The following is an 18,635-nucleotide window of genomic DNA, read 5'->3' on the forward strand; positions in this document are numbered from 1 at the left end:
TTATATTGCACACTTTAACATTACAAATTGACACTTTGCTTTTGTTCTTACCTTATTTTGATTGAGAACCAATCTGTATCCGCTCAGTAGACTGTTATCAACCTCTGCCAGGTACAAATAAATAGATGATCTATGATTCTCTACAAATTTCTGGGCACTGGTTGGGTAGGTGTGTATCTGCAATAAAATAAAGTGTTCACATCATTAAAATTTGTTGCAATTTGTAACACATTGTATTTCTTAAGATAATAATATTTTTTTGGTGATCTTAACATAAAACATTGCAAGTATATTTACACTAACCCTTCATCTACTGGAACTGAAAAAGATTAGCCTTTACCATCAGTATAGAAATAGGCTAAATCCTGTTTGTAAACTCATATGTTAAGTCCATAAATCATCATTTTAATGCAGCAATGGATTAATTACTATTTTTTTAATTATTAATTTAAAAGTTTCCTCTCTATTTCATAATCTATTACATTTATCTGTTTATTTACCAAAAGCAAAACCTATTGAATTTTTTTATTGATTCGGTTTAACATCACACGAACACAGTATAGGTCATGGTGACTTTCCAGCTTTACTTGTGTATAAAGACCTCTGGTACCCTTCTGTGTATTAGTTCAGGCACAAACAGGCACCTGAGTAGAACCACTGGGGTTCCATAACCTAGCTGAATACCTTTCTTACATGAAAAATCCAAAGATCTGGCGCGGCTCAAATCTACAGCAGAGAAAGACTCGGCGATGGACGCACCTAACAACAGATATTACATAAACTGTTAGTAGAAGGCAAAAGCTATTTCGGTTACATTATTATCCAACATTTGGTAATATTTATTGATTCATTAAGTTTAATATTACTTAATCAACAGTACATACCGTGAAACTATCATCTAACATAATCAAGGCCTTCATAAAATGCTCGTCCCATTCTCCCAGTAAAAATGCTTGCTGAATATTGTACGGCAGATGTAGTCCACCAGGGGGCATCTGTGCAACACTGTGGCCACTGATAGGATCAAACGCAAACAGCTGCCCACGTCCTGAAGCCTAAAGTATACCAAATGCAAAACATAAACTTCCCATTTATCTTTCCTGTTGTTGCCATATTGTAAGTATTTTTCTTACATGCCTATAAATTTTCTCTCATTTTTGGAACTGAATAAATACAAAGATACAGATCTGTTCTTGTTGATTACATAAATTTGTATTCTTGCATGCAATCAATTAGAGCAATACAGCCCATCAGAAAAATGACAATCATGTTAAATTCCCTATATATGTTAATTATATTGAAAAGAAGTGGAGGTTAAGTCAAGTAGTTAACGCTTCAAACTAGTAATCTAAGAATTGCTGACTGCATAGGTTCAAATTCCCATTAGGGGCAAGTCTTGTTACCTTGATCAAGAAACTTTACATTCTTTACTTAGTACTGGTTGATTCCATGAACAGATTCAAGAGAGTTTCAATCTGCTTATAGCTTCCAACACAATAACACTAAAATTAATTTGTATAAACTAATTATATTCAAACAAAATACTGGCTTTTAAAATGCCAGAGACAACTTAATTTGACACTTAATATTATAAATTTCTTTGATAGCAAAATATAAGCTGTAAATTGCTGTATAAATGAGTTATAACAAACTTGACGAATAGAGTAACCTACCCTGTTCCTTCCCAGTACCACACACTGTGGTGGGTTCGGGAAATGAGCTGTCGTTCTTTGTACATGCAGTAACACTTTCTCCCTCCCAAATCTATCAAAGGGACCTAACTCTGGAAGAAAATGCTGCCAGAGTAAATGCCCATTGACCGTCTTCATTCCAACAATCTGTTAAAACAAGAAAAAAATGTTATTATCTAACTGATAATCTTCCTGACTTTGACATTATGCCCATTTTTTCACTGTCAAGATGTGCTGAATTAGCTATATATTTCAAACAAATGACTTTTAAAAATTATGACTGACCAAAACTGTTCAGGATAACATGTAAATCTGCCTTAAATATAAAAAGACTGCCCCACTCATTTTATAAATTGAATGTTACATGTAAATTCCTATGGATATTTACAGAAATTTAATTGGGCCATGTAAATAATTTATTGTTCATACAAAGTAAATGACAGAATTGAAAGGATTCATGGCAAAATGTAAACTTCTTTGATTTTCACCTGTTTACTCACTTTATATCTTTGGATGGACATAATGTCACTATAACTAGAGATCATAATTATGCTTATCACTATGAAGTGTTGATTACATCAGAACTATTTGTTGAAAATCACACAAAACCTCAAAATAACAAATGTGTACATCATCATTTCATGTCTTTCACATTTTTTAATATCTCCCTCTTCAATTACTGATATTTCTACGTTTTATCATCATTTGTTTGTATCATTTGTTTGTATGTTGCTATCACCAAAATAAATAAACTTAGAACAGGTAGTTATACCTTGCCAGGACTGGTTACTATGACGATGATTTTATGAAGACTAAATTCATCTCGTAACAATTCTTCATCTTCAGTATCATCATCATCCCCCTCCTCTATCACAGTATGATGTTTTACTCCCTGTAATCTATGTAACTGCTGTATGATAAATGTCTGAAATATATTTAATGCACTGATGACACTACAATTATATGACAATATATTATGACATATATATGATGTTGACATTATAAATATAGTGATCATGACATTGATAGCCATTAAAATACAGTAATGGTGACAAAACAAAATGTAGCAATGATGACATTACAAATGTAGTAAAGATGACATTACGAATATTGTGTTGATGTCATTACGATTATTATGATGATGACATTACAAATATTGTGTAATGTCATTATGAATATTGTGATGATGACATTACAAATATTGTGTTGATGTCATTACGAATATTGTGATGATGACATTACAGATATTGTGATAATAACATTATGAATATTGTGATGAAGGATGACATTATAAATATAATGATATTGTCATTATAAATATAGCAATGACGCCATTACAAATATTGTAATGATGACATTACGAATATTATAATGATGACATTATGATTATTATGATGATGACACTATAAATATTATGATGATGACATTACAAATATTATGATGATGACATTACAAATATTGTGATGATGATATTACAAATATTGTGATGATGATATTACAAATATTGTGATGATGATATTATGAATATTGTGATGATGACAATATGAATATTGTGATGATGATATTAATAATATCCTGCTTATCACATTACAAACATTAAGATTAAGTACTGATGACATTGAAATAAAGTGCTTATGATGATATGACAAATAGAGTTAGGATGACATTAAACACATTTTAAACACAGTTTTTCAGAATGCTAATATTTTCAAACAAAGGGTGCAACGGCATTTCCACTTTTCTTTCTCTGCTCATGAAGTCCCAAGATAATTCTTGGAATGAAAAAAGACTGAGGATAAAACAATTTTATTATTTAAGTTACCTGTAATTGTGAGAGTTGAGTTTTCACCCTCTTTACAAACATGGTCATAACATTGTCTTCATGTGAACCAAACTCGTCCTCAAACTTGGCCTGGTTCTCAGACACAGGAAGGTCAACCATTTCTACGGCAACAGTGTAAGCCAAGAACTCATCTCTTCTCCATGCTACTTTACCTGTACACAAAATATTTACAACTTAATATTTATTAGATAGGATAATCAAAAAATTATGAACTTAAAAATTGCTATCTCATCTCTACATCTCCAGGTTTGTTTGGGGGGTTTTGTTGTTGGGATCTGGCTATTGTCAATTTAAGGGATGCAACAGTCCAAATACCAAACAACACATACTAATATATATTTGTGTAATACATTATGCATTGAAACTGGATATGTGAAACAGCAATTTTTTCATATTTACTCACGACTTACCAACTACACCAGATTCTCAGCACAATTAAAGCAGAGGTTGATTTCTAGATAGAATCAATGACCTACTAATTAGCCAACTTGATGGCTTTCTTAATTACAGGAAATATACACCTGGAGCAGGTAAAAAAACCCCAAAGACGTGATGTGCTAGTGATTCAGGGGCCCTTACTACTGGTCCTCATTCTATAAAAGATGTTAAGATATATTCATAACAGTATATACGTAACTATAATTACCTGATTTATGAAAGAGTTGGACAGCATAATCCTCAGACAGTAGTGCCAGTTTATATGCCATTTTTCCATCTTTTCTCTGACCAAGAACACATGTTACCTGTAAATTTTCAATATAACCATGTGACACTCATTGTACTTATTAAACATTAAAGCCTGTTATATGCCAGAATTTTTTTTTTTATTTCTCTAAAGCTTTTTATTTTTGATGAGTTTCCTTAATGTTACTTGTTGCTTTTAATTTTATTTCTCTAAAGCTTTTAATTTTTGATGGTGCAGAGTTTCCTAAGTGTTACTTATTGGCCAATTTGCTGAACAATCTTTTGCTTCTTTTGCCTTTTAATACTTAGTCACACAGTAGAAATATGGTGATAAATACTACAAAATCGTATGTAACATGTAAATTATTACTAGAATCTTTTTGCTTTTTTCAAAAAAATATAAGTACATTATTCTCAAATTTGATTTTCTTGAAATATAATGGCTCTGCTGGAGGGATGCAACTTTAAAAATTGACTCCTTAACCTGTGAATTTCGTCATTAATAATAAGCATTCTGACATCCATTATTTTCAGTATTTGTCTGGTAACTACTCCTTGATTCATGTATTTTTTAGACACAAAACCACGAATAGTAAGTAAGTAAGTAACAACTTTATTAAATGAGGCCAACACATCTTCCATGTGGGCGTTAATAATGAAACAAAGAAACAATGAAATACCTGTAAAGGTCGGCCATGATGTTTCATGTAGTGTATTTTATGATTGGCCTCGGATAATTGGTCCCCTGTATTTGTCTCATACATATTCACTGTCAATTCCTGTATAATAGAGAAATCTTCTTATTCTATCTGCTACAGCATTTCATCACCTTAGTGCAGTAATGGGTTTACTCCTATTGACTTATATAAGGAGTTAAACGGTTACTGCACCAAGGTGAAGATACGGTTATCAATAGCACTTATCCAAATTTCCGCAAATATTGGTCTTTCCGAGTTAAATCACCCGTTACAAACAAACTTTTACCATTATAGCTTCACACTGCACTACAGTCACAATAGATTTTGTAAAGCTGTTGTGCTTAATTTTCAAGTTGTAACTGTAAAAGTTTGTTTGTACCTTCTGATTAGCTTGGAGAAAGCAAAAATAAACTTTTTTATAAATTTCGCAGTTTAAGGTCTATTAATCAACAGTTGTATTCATATAACAGTGGTCCTGGTAACTAAGATTTTATAGCCAATTCTTTACATTAATCAAGAAACATATAAATAAGACCTAAAATAAATATTTGATATTTGCTGCTTCCAATAAACCTCTAAAAATCCTAACAGTACAATTTGTTTACTATCTGAGAAGCAATGCGCTCAACTTTTCTCAGGTCTTGATGAAAGCAAAAGCAAAGTAGAAAAGGATGTATAATTCTAATAAACTGTTTGGCAGCTGTTTTTTATTTCTTTTAAAAAAAAAAAAGTGGAGCTTAAAATTGATATTGTAGATGAAAAGAAGTAGACAGCTTTACACTATTTCAGGCATGACTGAGAATCACAGTTAAACCTTACACCACTCTACAACATTTTATTTATTAAGACTATTAACATCTTCTCTCAAATTTTTATCAGCATATTGCATCAAAATTAATTTATTTTCTATTAAATTTAAGGTAGTAAAATACCTCATGCCCTGTCTGTTCCAAGCTTATAATGTAATCTTTGCCCTCATACTGCACAGTAGATGCTATTACACTCTGTAATACAAAAGTTAAGTTTTTTATGTTTTGTTGGTTTTGTCTGTTTGTTTAAAGTCAAACCAACATAAAAAAATATTCATAAGGGATCTGGTGATGGCGGAATGTCATTTTTTTGCATTATTTCACCCACCAATGGACACCAGAGTAGAACCACCAACCTTCATTAAGCTGGAGAGATAGCTTTGCCACATGAAATAAAAACAACCTTACTTACTCAATTAACTGATGATTGATATTTGAATATTTTCTTCAGTTTTGATCTTTGAGAATACTTAAAAAAAGTATTACTTTATCATTGCATATTACCCTCTTTCTTCTTTTGAATTGGAAAATTTAAATCTTATTTCTTAAATCCTCTCTATATTCAGTAACCATAATATACTGTACACACCTTTGGTAGATCTTTCATCACAATGACTTTTCCATTGTCCTTGACTGTCACAAGAATTGTACGATCTTTGTTTATTTGAACAGCCTCCCCTTTCATACTTGGAGAATATTGTTCGATCCATCTTGACTCCTCAGTTATATCATGACCTAAATCCTGTAAAAAGATTTGACGATTGGCATTGTTTATTGACTAGTTTTCTCTTCAAAGTATAAATGAAATATACTTCAATATCAAAATAATAGCCGGACAAGAAAAATGTACAAAACTTTTAAAGCGGTCTGCATGATATAACAATAAATTTCTATAACTATTGTTTTAAATGTATCGGTGGCGTTCAATTGTAATACATGTAATAGAGAGTGTGGCATTTTTTTTCTAATTTACGTAGCTTTCATATTATATCCTAAATTAATATTTTTCATTTTCAATTAATGGTCAATCACCATTTAAGGTATTAGGACCCTAATGGGTACTATCAGGAACTAAAGAATTGACATCATAGGTCAGATGTATACCTTAAAGTACACCTGTATGCAAAATTTAAACAAAGTTTACCGTACGGAAATCAAGTTATGGCCACTTTTCTGAACTCAAGCTAGGATGTTATGAGGGCCCTTTTTTAGAAATGAGGAACCTTTAAATAATCTGCAATAACATTCTAATGAAAAATGTTTTCCCATAAATTTTTGGTAAGAAAAAAATAGTACCATTCAATTCACAATCCACATAAGCAAAATTATGGTTTCTACTTAAAATTTATGAAATCTGTATAAAAATGTTACCCTACCCCACCCATTTTTACTACATGTCTGACCATTTTTCTACTTAGGGAGCCTAATTCAAAAAATTCTTAAAATTTACCCAAATGAGTGCCTGTTTTCAAAGTTTCCCTAAATTTTTAAAAAAGTATATTGGTTGATCTTGTAAAATATGAAATACTTTTACCGTCTAGTTTTGATTATATTACACTTTGAAAATATCAGGTACAATATTTATTACTAGATTTAGCATAATTTAGCCAATAAATACCTATATAAATTAAAAATTCAAAATTAAACACTTTTTTCTTTCCATATGGGACATGAGAGATACATAAATAATGTTAAAAGAAAAAAAGAAAGAAAAAAAAAGTTGACCCTTCTGGGGATTGAACCCATGGCCCTCATTTTTAATGTAGTTAACAGTAATTCTAGCCTATTTAAATACTCTTCAAAGCGGAGGTAATGCATTAGGGTGCTAATACCTTAAAGTCCATCTTTTGAAACATATTATAATTCAGCTTAACTTGACAGCAAAATTTAAGCATAATGTCACTTTAAGGTTTAATGGTGGAGGAAGACATTGGTGCCCCTCTGTGCATTTTTTCAGGCATAAGCTACATTCCATAAGCTATCTGAATTGCAGCTGCACAATTTTGGCAAATAAAATAATACAATTGTGTTTAATATATTTGAATGTAATAGCTTTGTATGTATGGAAATAAATGAGCATAAATGAAAATGTAACCAAAACAGGTAACTTAATGTGAACAGCAAGCAGTCTTAAAGAATTAACTAATATGTAAAACATTACCTGAGCTGATGTGGATACAAAGCCCTGCGGTGATTTAAGATTAAGGACATGAAATGACGAGGACATCCAACATATACACATCAGATATTTCTCTTCCACTATCCGACACCTATGAAAACAGATACACAAATGTAGAGGATCATTTATTATGAAAAAATGAAAATATAAAATAGCAGAAATGTGTAATGTACACAATTTTCAAAGCCAGGCCTCAAATTGTTTTTGAATAATTTCAACCTTGGTATTACTATTAATATTAACATTGAATGTCATGCTTGAGAAAAACTGTGAATTCATTTGATTTTGTGTGCATGAAAATTTGTTTTTGTCAAAAAGGACATTTTCATGGGTTCTCAAATTCATAAATTCTCTGGGTTTTTTTGCAATTAATGTAACAGCAATAACTGAAAGAAAACGATATAAAGTTTCCTTTGTATTCATGAAATCCATGAAAAGTCAGTCCCCCACAAATAAGTGATTTTGCAGTATCTGCCCATTCCGTTAATCAAAACAAATAACATATACTTACTTTGTATCCTTTCTTAAGAAACCAGCCAAGACAGGTTTTGTTGAAAGAACGGCTCCATCAAGTCCAATTGAAATGACCTTGACCTCTGACCCTGCTGTCATGCCAACCACATAAATTTTCCCGTCAAACACTTGCAGTTTATTATAGTTGACTGTATCACTGTAACGAATTTCAAAATATAGATTAAGTGAGTGATTAAAGTGTATACAACTTATTTAAGTTTTTTTTGGATTTTACATTGAAGGTCCTATGGAAACTCTTCAGCATTACTCGTGGAGGAAGACCTTAGGTGCCTCAATGGAACCACCAACATTCCATAAGCTAACTGGATAGCTTTCTCACATGAAATAATTTGAAGATGTTGGCGTGGATCAAACCTACAGTGGTGAGAGGCAAGTGGTTTGAAGTCAACAACCTTAACCACTCGGTCATGAATGCATCTTGTATTGCAGCAAATATTCTCCCATTATTATTTCCTTATTTCCTTTTCTTTCAAGTATACCAAGTGAACCAATCTATTTTACAGGTGTAATGATACCAATAAATTGTTGGAACATGGATTGGTTAATGGAATGACTATTAACTCATACATGTTCCTAATCACCGATCCCTGGAGGTAATTGTCAACAAAAATAACATATTCATATTATGATAACTCTCATCAGCATGAAAATTTCAGTTGAATCTTAAACTATTTTGTACATTATTTCAAGCACAAGTGGGAATTTCAGAAGAATTTACACCATTCTGTACATTATTTCATGCGCTATAGGGAATCTGGAAAGACCCTTACACCACTTTGTTCATTGTTTCAGGATGAGTGAGAATCTCAGAAGCATGTAATTGTAACACCACTTTGTACATTATTTCATGCACAATTAGGAATAACTCTGTACATTAAAACAGCGGAGGAAATCTCAGTAGAACCACCAACATCCCTTAATCTTGCTGAATAACTCTCACATGACAGTATCAGAAGCTCCTTGTGGTATTCAAACCCATAGTGGTGAGGATTTAAAGTCAATGCCTTAACAAGAAGGCCATGAAAGCTATTCCAGGGTTCTCAGGGACGCTTATTTCGGCGTCCCGGTACGCATGTTTATTACAGCTGGACGCAAATATTTCAGAGCAAGGATTCCACGTACGCTTAATTTTGCCTGGGGACGAATAAACATTACCGATTGTTTACAGCCACAAATACACAAATGCATCAGAGCGTGTCAGTCTATAGGTAGGCAGTCCTATGCACATCGACCCGTGAAGCGATTAGCCAATCAGCGATAATGCTTCCGATCATTGATCAGACTAATGTATACACGCGCTGTACAGTACATGTAATTACCAGATATAATACGAGGTGATAATTTTATATCTTTGATCAACAGTTGATTGGAAATTAGCAAATTTTACCGACAAAGGGATAAAAATATCGACTATTTACGCCGCAAGTTTAAAGACTGTTTCTCAAAATACAAATGAGTGTAATTTTGAATGATTGTCGAATATTTTCGGCATTTTCTAGGCACAATTTTGCTTTAGTTTCATTCTTGCAAAAACTTTATATAAGAGTATTAAGAATTTAAGATATTGTGCCGAAATGCCAGGACAACAAACCAAAATACACATATGCTTTTCTTTGATATCTAGATTCTATCCGAAAATTGATCCCGAACATCGGCGATTTCACGTTCGCCAGAAACCTTAAAATTTCGCAAAAATTCTCGGTTTCCAAGCCAAACATGCGAATGAATTGTTCCTTTATTATTTAATCAACATTAAATCTTTAAATATCAATCTTCAATTTGCCCCCTTTTGAAGATATTTGCTAAAATAATTGTCGATCAGAAATCTCTTACACACTGTGTGACGCTGTACACGATTTTCCTATTCATTCCGCTAAACGCTGCCTATATACTTTTACGTTTTTTTTTTACAAATATAAACTTTTTGTCTTTAGAGTGGACTTATTTAACCAGAATAAAATTTGATTTGGTATAATGGTATAAAAGTGAAAAAAAAAACGATTTCCATGTGTTGATGCATTATAATGAAATAATTTCATAATAAATTACTAACAACAAAACAATAATTATAGAATCTACTATGTAGTTCAAAGTTTCTTTTGAATAACTATAAACTTTGGAAGACTCTTGAAGATTCAAAATATCAGCAATGCTATTGTGAGCATTGAATGACTAATCTGTAAACATATTAATTGCGACAAGCTTTTGGACTCCCAACTTTTTCAGGGTTGGGAGTCCATGGACTCCATGTTTTAAAGTCCTAGTGAGAACCCTGTATTCTAGTACATAATAAAACTTCCTTTTGAAAAGATAAAATTTTATATCTATAAATTTCCATTATACCTGTTAGATAATTCAACATCCCAAGCCTGGCTACCGTCTCTCATCTGTAGGGCATAAACTTTCTCTGCTGTGAGAGCTACAACAAGTCCACTCTCTCCAACAAACTGTACCACACCTCTGTAAATTTATCAATAAAAAACAAATATTTCAATCCTGAAGAGTTCAAATAAATTAAACTTTATCTATCATGGTTTCACACTCTCTGAAGTCTTGCTCAAATGGGAAGTTTAAAGGAACTCCACTGAGATTTTTTGACTAAACTGAATAACCAATTGGAAATCATTTTTTCGAGATTAATGTTCCACTTGAGGTAGGTCTAGACCAATAACTTGTGTGCAAAATTTCAGTACATTTGCTCCTTCTGTTTTTCCAATAATTATCTAATTTATAAAAATGAACAAAAATTGACAGCTTTTCTCTGAAAAAGGCTTAACAGTAACACAAAAATATGATTTTCAACTTATTTCTGAGGCTGTTTGCACGTCGTTCTCTTTTAAGTGCCTCAGATATCTTATGTTTACAAGTAATTCAAATTTTATGTTTTCAGGTTTTCTTACCTAAAAAAGCCTTTAAGGATTGTAGAATTTTTTTATCAATAGCATTAAATGCTGTTGCACTAAAACTAAAAGGTGTATGTTAATTGTTATCTAACATGATGGGTCATCACATTCAAAAATTATAGCCATAATTTTAAGTTCAACTCAATCACTACTTTTTACATTTAATGTAATTATTAGTAAATTTACTCTAATACAGGGTTTTCATTTTTATCTGAGGCAACAGAATGATACTCAAAAGAAAACAATTGATTTTGCCAAGGGTGACACTTTAATATACAGGCTGAAAATACAACCAATTTTAACAGCATTTTAACCGATGGTTCGAAACGCCAATTGGTTAATAATGAAAACCCTGGTAATATTCATAAAAAATAATATTAATTTTCAAATAATAAAGGTAAATGATTTTTTTGTTAATTTATTTACTTATGTTTGTCACTGCCATCTAGGTATGACTCCCATTGCAGGTTTCCGGATCCTGGGCTCCATGCAGCGACACGACGACCACCCAACACAGATACCAAAATATCTCCATTATAGATCATATCATCCACCTCCCCTCGACGCCCCTCTTCAAACACTTTCCTCCAAACTGAAAAAAATAGTTTAACATTTTTGTTTTTCAAACAAATTATATTTATATTCCAAAGAAAATTAAAATCCAATGTACAGTTTATGTTATTTTCGATTCAAATTATTTCATATTACTTTTTATTGGCATGTAATGACCTACATGTATTAGTGTTTCAAATGACTGCTTCATGAATGTTGTAATTAAAGCTATTTGCATTTAGAATAATGTATGATAATTGGTTTAAATAAAAAAAAGGCTTTAAACTAGATGTGTCCATAGGACACGGGTGCCCCCACCGCGCCACTGTTCTGTCAATCTTTTTACTAAGTCAAGGGAAATAACTCTACAAATACTGGATAAATCCACAAGCGAAACCCCAGGTGCAAATCTAAATATGCTGAGCAACCTGCCCATAAGGTTTAATGACTATGTCAAATCTTTTTTGAGTAACTTGCGACACAAGTTGAAAATTGCAAAAATTTTCTAAGTGAAGGGCAATAACTCTAACAAGAACTGTCGGAGGACAGTAACGCTCGACTATTCGAAAATTTGTCACAAGGGTGTTTCATTGAGTATAATAATGCTTACCTATATGAATACATAAAATTGTCCGAAAAGGTACAAACTCTTCAAGTTTCAATACATTCCCTTCAGTAGTTATGGAGAGACAAGCTTACATGCAAAAACTTTACCAAGAATTCATGAGTCGAAAAAGGGGCATAATTATGCAAAAAAAGCAAATCAGAGTTATGGGACTTGTACCAATCATCTTAGATAATCACAGAGACCAAGTGTGTGAAGTTTCAATCCATTCCCTTCAGTAGTTATGGAGATACCAGCTTACATGCAAAAACTTAACCAAGAATTTCTAAGTCGAAAAAGGGGCATAATTATGTTAAAAAGCAAATCAGAGTTATGGGACTTGTGCCAATCATCTTAGATAATCACAGAGAACAAGTGTGTGAAGTTTCAATCCATTCCCTTCAGTAGTTATGGAGATACCAGCTTACACGCAAAAACTTAACCAAGAATTTCTAAGTCGAAAAAGGGGCATAATTATGTAAAAAAGCAAATCAGAGTTATGGGACTTGTGGCAATCATCTTAGATAATCACAGAGAACAAGTGTGTGAAGTTTTAATCCATTCCCTTCAGTAGTTATGGAGATACCAGCTTACACGCAAAAACTTAACCAAGAATTTCTAAGTCGAAAAAGGGGCATAATTATGTAAAGAAGCAAATCAGAGTTATGGGACTTGTGCCAATCATCTTAGATAATCACAGAGAACAAGTGTGTGAAGTTTTAATCCATTCCCTTCAGTAGTTATGGAGATACCAGCTTACACGCAAAAACTTAACCAAGAATTTCTAAGTCGAAAAAGGGGCATAATTATGTTAAAAAGCAAATCAGAGTTATGGGACTTGTGCCAATCATCTTAGATAATCACAGAGAACAAGTGTGTGAAGTTTCAATCCATTCCCTTCAGTAGTTATGGAGATACCAGCTTACATACAAAAACTTAACCAAGAATTTCTAAGTCGAAAAAGGGGCATAATTATGAAAAAAAGCAAATCAGAGTTATGGGACTTGTGCCAATCATCTTAGATAATCACAGAAAACAAGTGTGTGAAGTTTCAATCCATTCCCTTCAGTAGTTATGGAGATACCAGCTTACATACAAAAACTTAACCACAGGGACGCCGACGCCGACGCCGACGCCGACAAATGGGTGACTGCATTAGCTCGATTATTCTGCGAATAGTCGAGCTAAAAATACTAAATAAATCCAGACAAAAATAACTGGTGCACAACTGCACATGCTGATCAATATTCCTGTAAAGTTACATGACTCTAGGTCAAATACTTTTTGAGTTACATGCGACACATGTTGAAAATTGCAAAATTTTACTAAGTCAAGGGCAATAACTCTTAAAACACTAAAAATATCCAGACGAAAATACCCAGGTGCACAACTACACATGCTGATCAACATTCCTGAAAAGTTTCATGACTCTAGGTCAAATACTTTTTGAGTTACGTGCGACACAAGTTGAAAATTGCAAAATTTTACTAAGTCAAGGGCAATAACTCTGAAAATACTAAAAATATCCAGACGAAAATACCCAGGTGCACAACTACACATGCTGATCAACATTCCTGTTAAGTTTCATGACTCTAGGTCAAATACTTTTTGAGTTTCATGCGACACAAGTTGAAAATTGCAAAATTTTACTAAGTCAAGGGCAATTACTCTGAAAATACTAAAAATATCCAGACGAAAATACCCAGGTGCACAACAACACATGCTGATCAACATTCCTGTAAAGTTTCATGACTCTAGGTCAAATACTTTTTGAGTTACATGCAACACAAGTTGAAAATTGCAAAATTTTACTAAGTCAAGGGCAATTACTCTGAAAATACTAAAAATATCCAGACGAAAATACCCAGGTGCACAACTTCACAAGCTGATCAACATTCCTGTAAAGTTTCATGACTCTAGGTCACATACTTTTTGAGTTACGTGCGACACAAAAGTGAACGGACGGACGGACAGACGGACGGACAAGGGTAAATCTAAATGCCCGCCACTAACGTGGGGGCACAAAAATGATCAATAAACAAGAGCGATCAGTAATCACATGTGTCGCCTTATGATGGCCAATTTCATGTTGGGACAAATTTTGTGACAGACGGACAGTGCACAACTAGACTAACCACTTTGTACTGATCATTCCTGTAAAGCTTGGAAAAAATTGCACCAGTAGTTTATGAGGAGTAGTCTGGACAAGCTTTTGCGTATCTGGCAACACACAGAAAAAAACACCTTTTATCAAAGGACCATAACTCGGCCAAAACGGACGGACAGACAGACAGACGGACAGACAGACGATGGAGAAGTGATCCCTATATGTCGCCACTACTCCGTAGAGGCGACACAAAAAGCTGAAACTCCTTGAAAGTTATTTCCTTTTTCTTTAAGAAGTATCTGTTTTGGGACAAAATAGAACAATTTCTTTTTAAAAGTCCTTCTTTGTAGTAGAAAACTATTATTGCTGTGATATAAACCCTTACTAAGTTTTCCATTAGCTGTATTCAATGAAGCTATGACATTTTTCTCAGATGACACAAACAATTTCTTTCCACCTGCTGAGCCCCCGACCTGCTCCCAGTATGCAGTTTTATACCTTCCTATATACTGCTGCCGCCTGAAATTCAAGAAAATTACTCACTTGAAAAAAAAGAAGTTTCGTATCAAAACAGTTTACAATACAACGCGACAATCATGCTGTCCATTATTTACTAAAGCACAAGTTGGTTGGATAGATATGCCAATCACCAAGCTTGTATTCCAAAAGAAGCAAGATGCCTTGTACGGTGTGAAAAAGCATCGGTTTGTATTGATTTATTTGTGCTGCCGGAGATGGTACATAAATGAAATTTACACATTGTAAATATTAAAAAGCGGCTTATAAAGTTTTAGCCAGAACTAGGGGAGGGGTAGCTTAAGGTCTTCAGCTACATGTACCATAGAATTTTAGAATGCGTTTCATGGAACATGCAAACTTTCCTTAATGATGGACAAATTTCTATTGTTGGTAATTGACCCAATTATCAGAGCCCAACAACAATTATTTCCGGTGTTTTTTTTTTTCATTTTTAAAGGTGTTGAAAATTAAACTTAATGAAACTAAAAAGGATTATTATCACTATTTCAATTGATGTTATTAACGCTCTTTTTTTTCTCGCCGTCTGGATATTCGTACTTTCTTTACTGTAGCCGACATGGCGATTAATCTCTAAAAAGTAAAAGTAAACATACGAAGACAATTGCTGTTTCTTGGTTAAAATCCTTACTTAAAGTCATAATATAACATTTGCATTTAGCCAATATTATACATTAGCCAATACAGTGCATTAGCCAATACAGTGTGTCCTGGCTAGCCGTACATGACTCACGTACGGCTAGAACTTTTGGCTAGGCACTTCCACTATATATAGTTTTATCAAGGTAGTCTTCACTTTACTTCATGGCATGTTCGATGAATGAATACCAACATGTCAGATTCCTGGCACGATTATTGGTGGACTTTCCCTACCCGCTATTGGTCTGTCTTCAGCGCTCACGTCATGTCATAGTATATATTATATAAACGGGTATGCTGAAGACCCTAAGCTACCCCAGTCCCGTACCCAATATCATCTTAATTCCTACTTTCCTAGAACTCTCAGGTATTGGAATAGCCTTCCATATCAGGTCAAATCCAGTCCCAGCCTAGATGCCTTCAAGGATAGGCTGGCGACAGACACCTTCTAGTCCCCACCCCCAGTATGTTTGTAATCTTGCACTCTTTCTTTTATCTTGCACCTTTTTTATCTGTGATCTTTATACGCGGAAAGTCCGAGCGGGGCCAAAGGCCCCGCGAGGGCTGTAGCACTCTGAGATAACATGTATTACGCGTATCAATTCAAATGATATCAAATTAAAAGTAAATGAAAATTTCAAAAAAATATATATCCTATACCTAAGGCCATAGAAAATTAATCTTAGACTCTCATCCAGGTTTCAAGAAATAATTGGGGCGGGTGGGTGGAATTTATAATTTATAATTTATTTTATCCATCACTTTTAAGACCTGAAAAAACAGAAATGTATGAATATATTGATGAACGTCGCATCATTTCCACCCAGATTTTGATCAAAACTAAACCCAAAGGCCAAACCAATCACAAACAGTTTTCTTGTTTACTGCATCATATATTTCACATATGACGTCAGACGAACATTTTGACAATTTTACTGATCGAAAACGAACGTATTTAAAATCTTGATCACTAGAAGCTGTAAACCTCAGTCTGATTTTTATGCGTTCGTCCCGCGAATATTCAACCACGATTTTCGGACGAATTTTCGTCCACAGACGTCTGCGAAATGCAGGGTTCCCGCTGTCGCTCGCCAATGGCGCCAAATGCGACAAAATATTAATTCTGGCGCATAAAATCTTTAATTTGCGAATTTAACTGGCGCCAACGTAAGATAAAAGCATCCAACAACTAGTACACTTAAATGTCATAAGCGGCCGCGTCAATTACATAAGCGGCCCAAATGTGAAAGGTCACGCACTATTAGTTTGTTTATCAAACTGTATAATCGGGTACCGTATAATCAATTATGTCATCAATTGTGTGACACTTCGGGAACATGTGAAGATGAAACTAATTTTGACCCAGAGGGAACCCTGGAAATGAACAATTTTTTTTTATGAAAATAAATTATTTTGGGGCGGAAAGATTTTGATACGGGCGGGCGAGGATGAGAGTCTAAAAATTAATTTTCTGTAGCCTAATGAGCTGTGAAAAAATCCTTAGTTAACTGGGCGCCGCCATTTTGAAATCCTTTTGAGCTAAATATAGATTTCAGAGCGCTTTTAATGAGCGTCTACATAATTTAGACTATTGCTAGCAGACGCATGCTAAATAACACTTCCGGTGAAAGAATGACGGTAAACATGCACTTCATTGATAATAAAAATAGTAACGATAATAAATATAAAAAAGTTACTTTAACATAATTATCCTTTTTGATAATTTAGTGCATTAAAAATAACGTTAAAACAACAACTGTGATTAGAGATTAACAAAAATGGCGGACGGGATTTTCCAAACGCCGACGCATGCGCAGTGGTTCCCCTTTACGTTCGGAGATTTACGGAATAAGACCGAGCGTCCAATGATAGGTTGAACACCACCAATTTATTGCAAGAAAGATCTGGTTTACATGTACACTAAACATGTTATGCTAAAATCATAATTCATAAGGGCTTTCCGCGCCATAGGTAGCATGTAATTTCATATTATTTTAGTATGCACCTAATACTTTTAACACAGTTTTCCTGACAAGCGCCTCCCAGTCCCATTGATTGTTCAGTAGTAACATGTAGATAGATGACTAAGATGTACCCCTCCCCCCCCCCCCAAAAAAAAAATTAATCTGCTTCATTTCCTATTCAAGAATTTCATGAACGACAATTCCTCTTACTGTAGGTCGACTTACGACGATCTTGGAGTATTCGATCTACTAGCCTAAACACTGCTAAACTCTATAAAAAAATATTCACATTTCAAATTTTGTCTCTTATGGAATAGAGCGTATCTAATCAACATATCAATTTCCTTAATGATATTATGTATACATTCGAAAAGATATACCAATCAAAACTGCCAACTTGGTCCTCATACAGAGCAGAAATACACAGGAAACATGCCAAAAACGTGCTGAATACAAGGATAAATCCACCGGTAGACGCCATTTTGGAAACGATGTATGGTACCTAAAGTACGTAAAGTGGCGTAAAATTGTAATGTGGCGTACAGCGGTATGTTACTACCGACATCAACATTCTCGCATATAAAATTAAAATTCTGTCTTAACAATTCATTTCAATTCTATTTGAATAATTTAGTAATATCTTTTGATTTGATCTTACATGCCAAGAAAAATTAATTGATATACAGTACTAATGATATACCGAAATTAAGGTGTAAAAGCGTTAATTAGTTTTGTGATTCCTATTTTGATGTATATTGATAATAAAAAATTAATAAGACATACACACTAAGAAATCTAATGCATCGACTAAACAATATTATATTTTATATTTGAGACATGAATTTCATCATTAAATCAAACTTAATGATAATAACAATTATAACATAAAAT

The 18,635-nt window shown here is 33.4% G+C and overlaps 1 protein-coding gene across 1 annotated transcript in view; it reads right to left on the reverse strand.

Annotated features, from left to right (window-relative positions):
* The window catches only part of LOC132754374 (ER membrane protein complex subunit 1-like), a 30,573-nt gene extending 12,324 nt beyond the window's left edge, over positions 1 to 18,249 (reverse strand). Inside the window, exons 1-15 of the mRNA XM_060744984.1 lie at positions 18,125 to 18,249; positions 14,990 to 15,123; positions 11,768 to 11,933; positions 10,782 to 10,898; positions 8,416 to 8,574; positions 7,887 to 7,995; positions 6,315 to 6,467; positions 5,849 to 5,920; positions 4,899 to 4,997; positions 4,181 to 4,277; positions 3,514 to 3,686; positions 2,464 to 2,616; positions 1,674 to 1,838; positions 885 to 1,055; positions 52 to 177 (exon numbers count right to left, since the gene is read on the reverse strand). Coding sequence (XP_060600967.1) covers positions 52 to 177; positions 885 to 1,055; positions 1,674 to 1,838; positions 2,464 to 2,616; positions 3,514 to 3,686; positions 4,181 to 4,277; positions 4,899 to 4,997; positions 5,849 to 5,920; positions 6,315 to 6,467; positions 7,887 to 7,995; positions 8,416 to 8,574; positions 10,782 to 10,898; positions 11,768 to 11,933; positions 14,990 to 15,123; positions 18,125 to 18,225 — 1,995 coding nt within the window. The 5' untranslated portion in view covers positions 18,226 to 18,249. The remainder of the gene's footprint in view (positions 1 to 51; positions 178 to 884; positions 1,056 to 1,673; positions 1,839 to 2,463; positions 2,617 to 3,513; positions 3,687 to 4,180; positions 4,278 to 4,898; positions 4,998 to 5,848; positions 5,921 to 6,314; positions 6,468 to 7,886; positions 7,996 to 8,415; positions 8,575 to 10,781; positions 10,899 to 11,767; positions 11,934 to 14,989; positions 15,124 to 18,124) is intronic.
* Positions 18,250 to 18,635: the final 386 nt, after the last annotated feature.

This window comes from Ruditapes philippinarum, unplaced genomic scaffold, assembly GCF_026571515.1.
Source record: "Ruditapes philippinarum isolate M1 unplaced genomic scaffold, ASM2657151v2 ctg4810_1_1_1_1, whole genome shotgun sequence".
Classification (NCBI taxonomy): domain Eukaryota; kingdom Metazoa; phylum Mollusca; class Bivalvia; order Venerida; family Veneridae; genus Ruditapes; species Ruditapes philippinarum.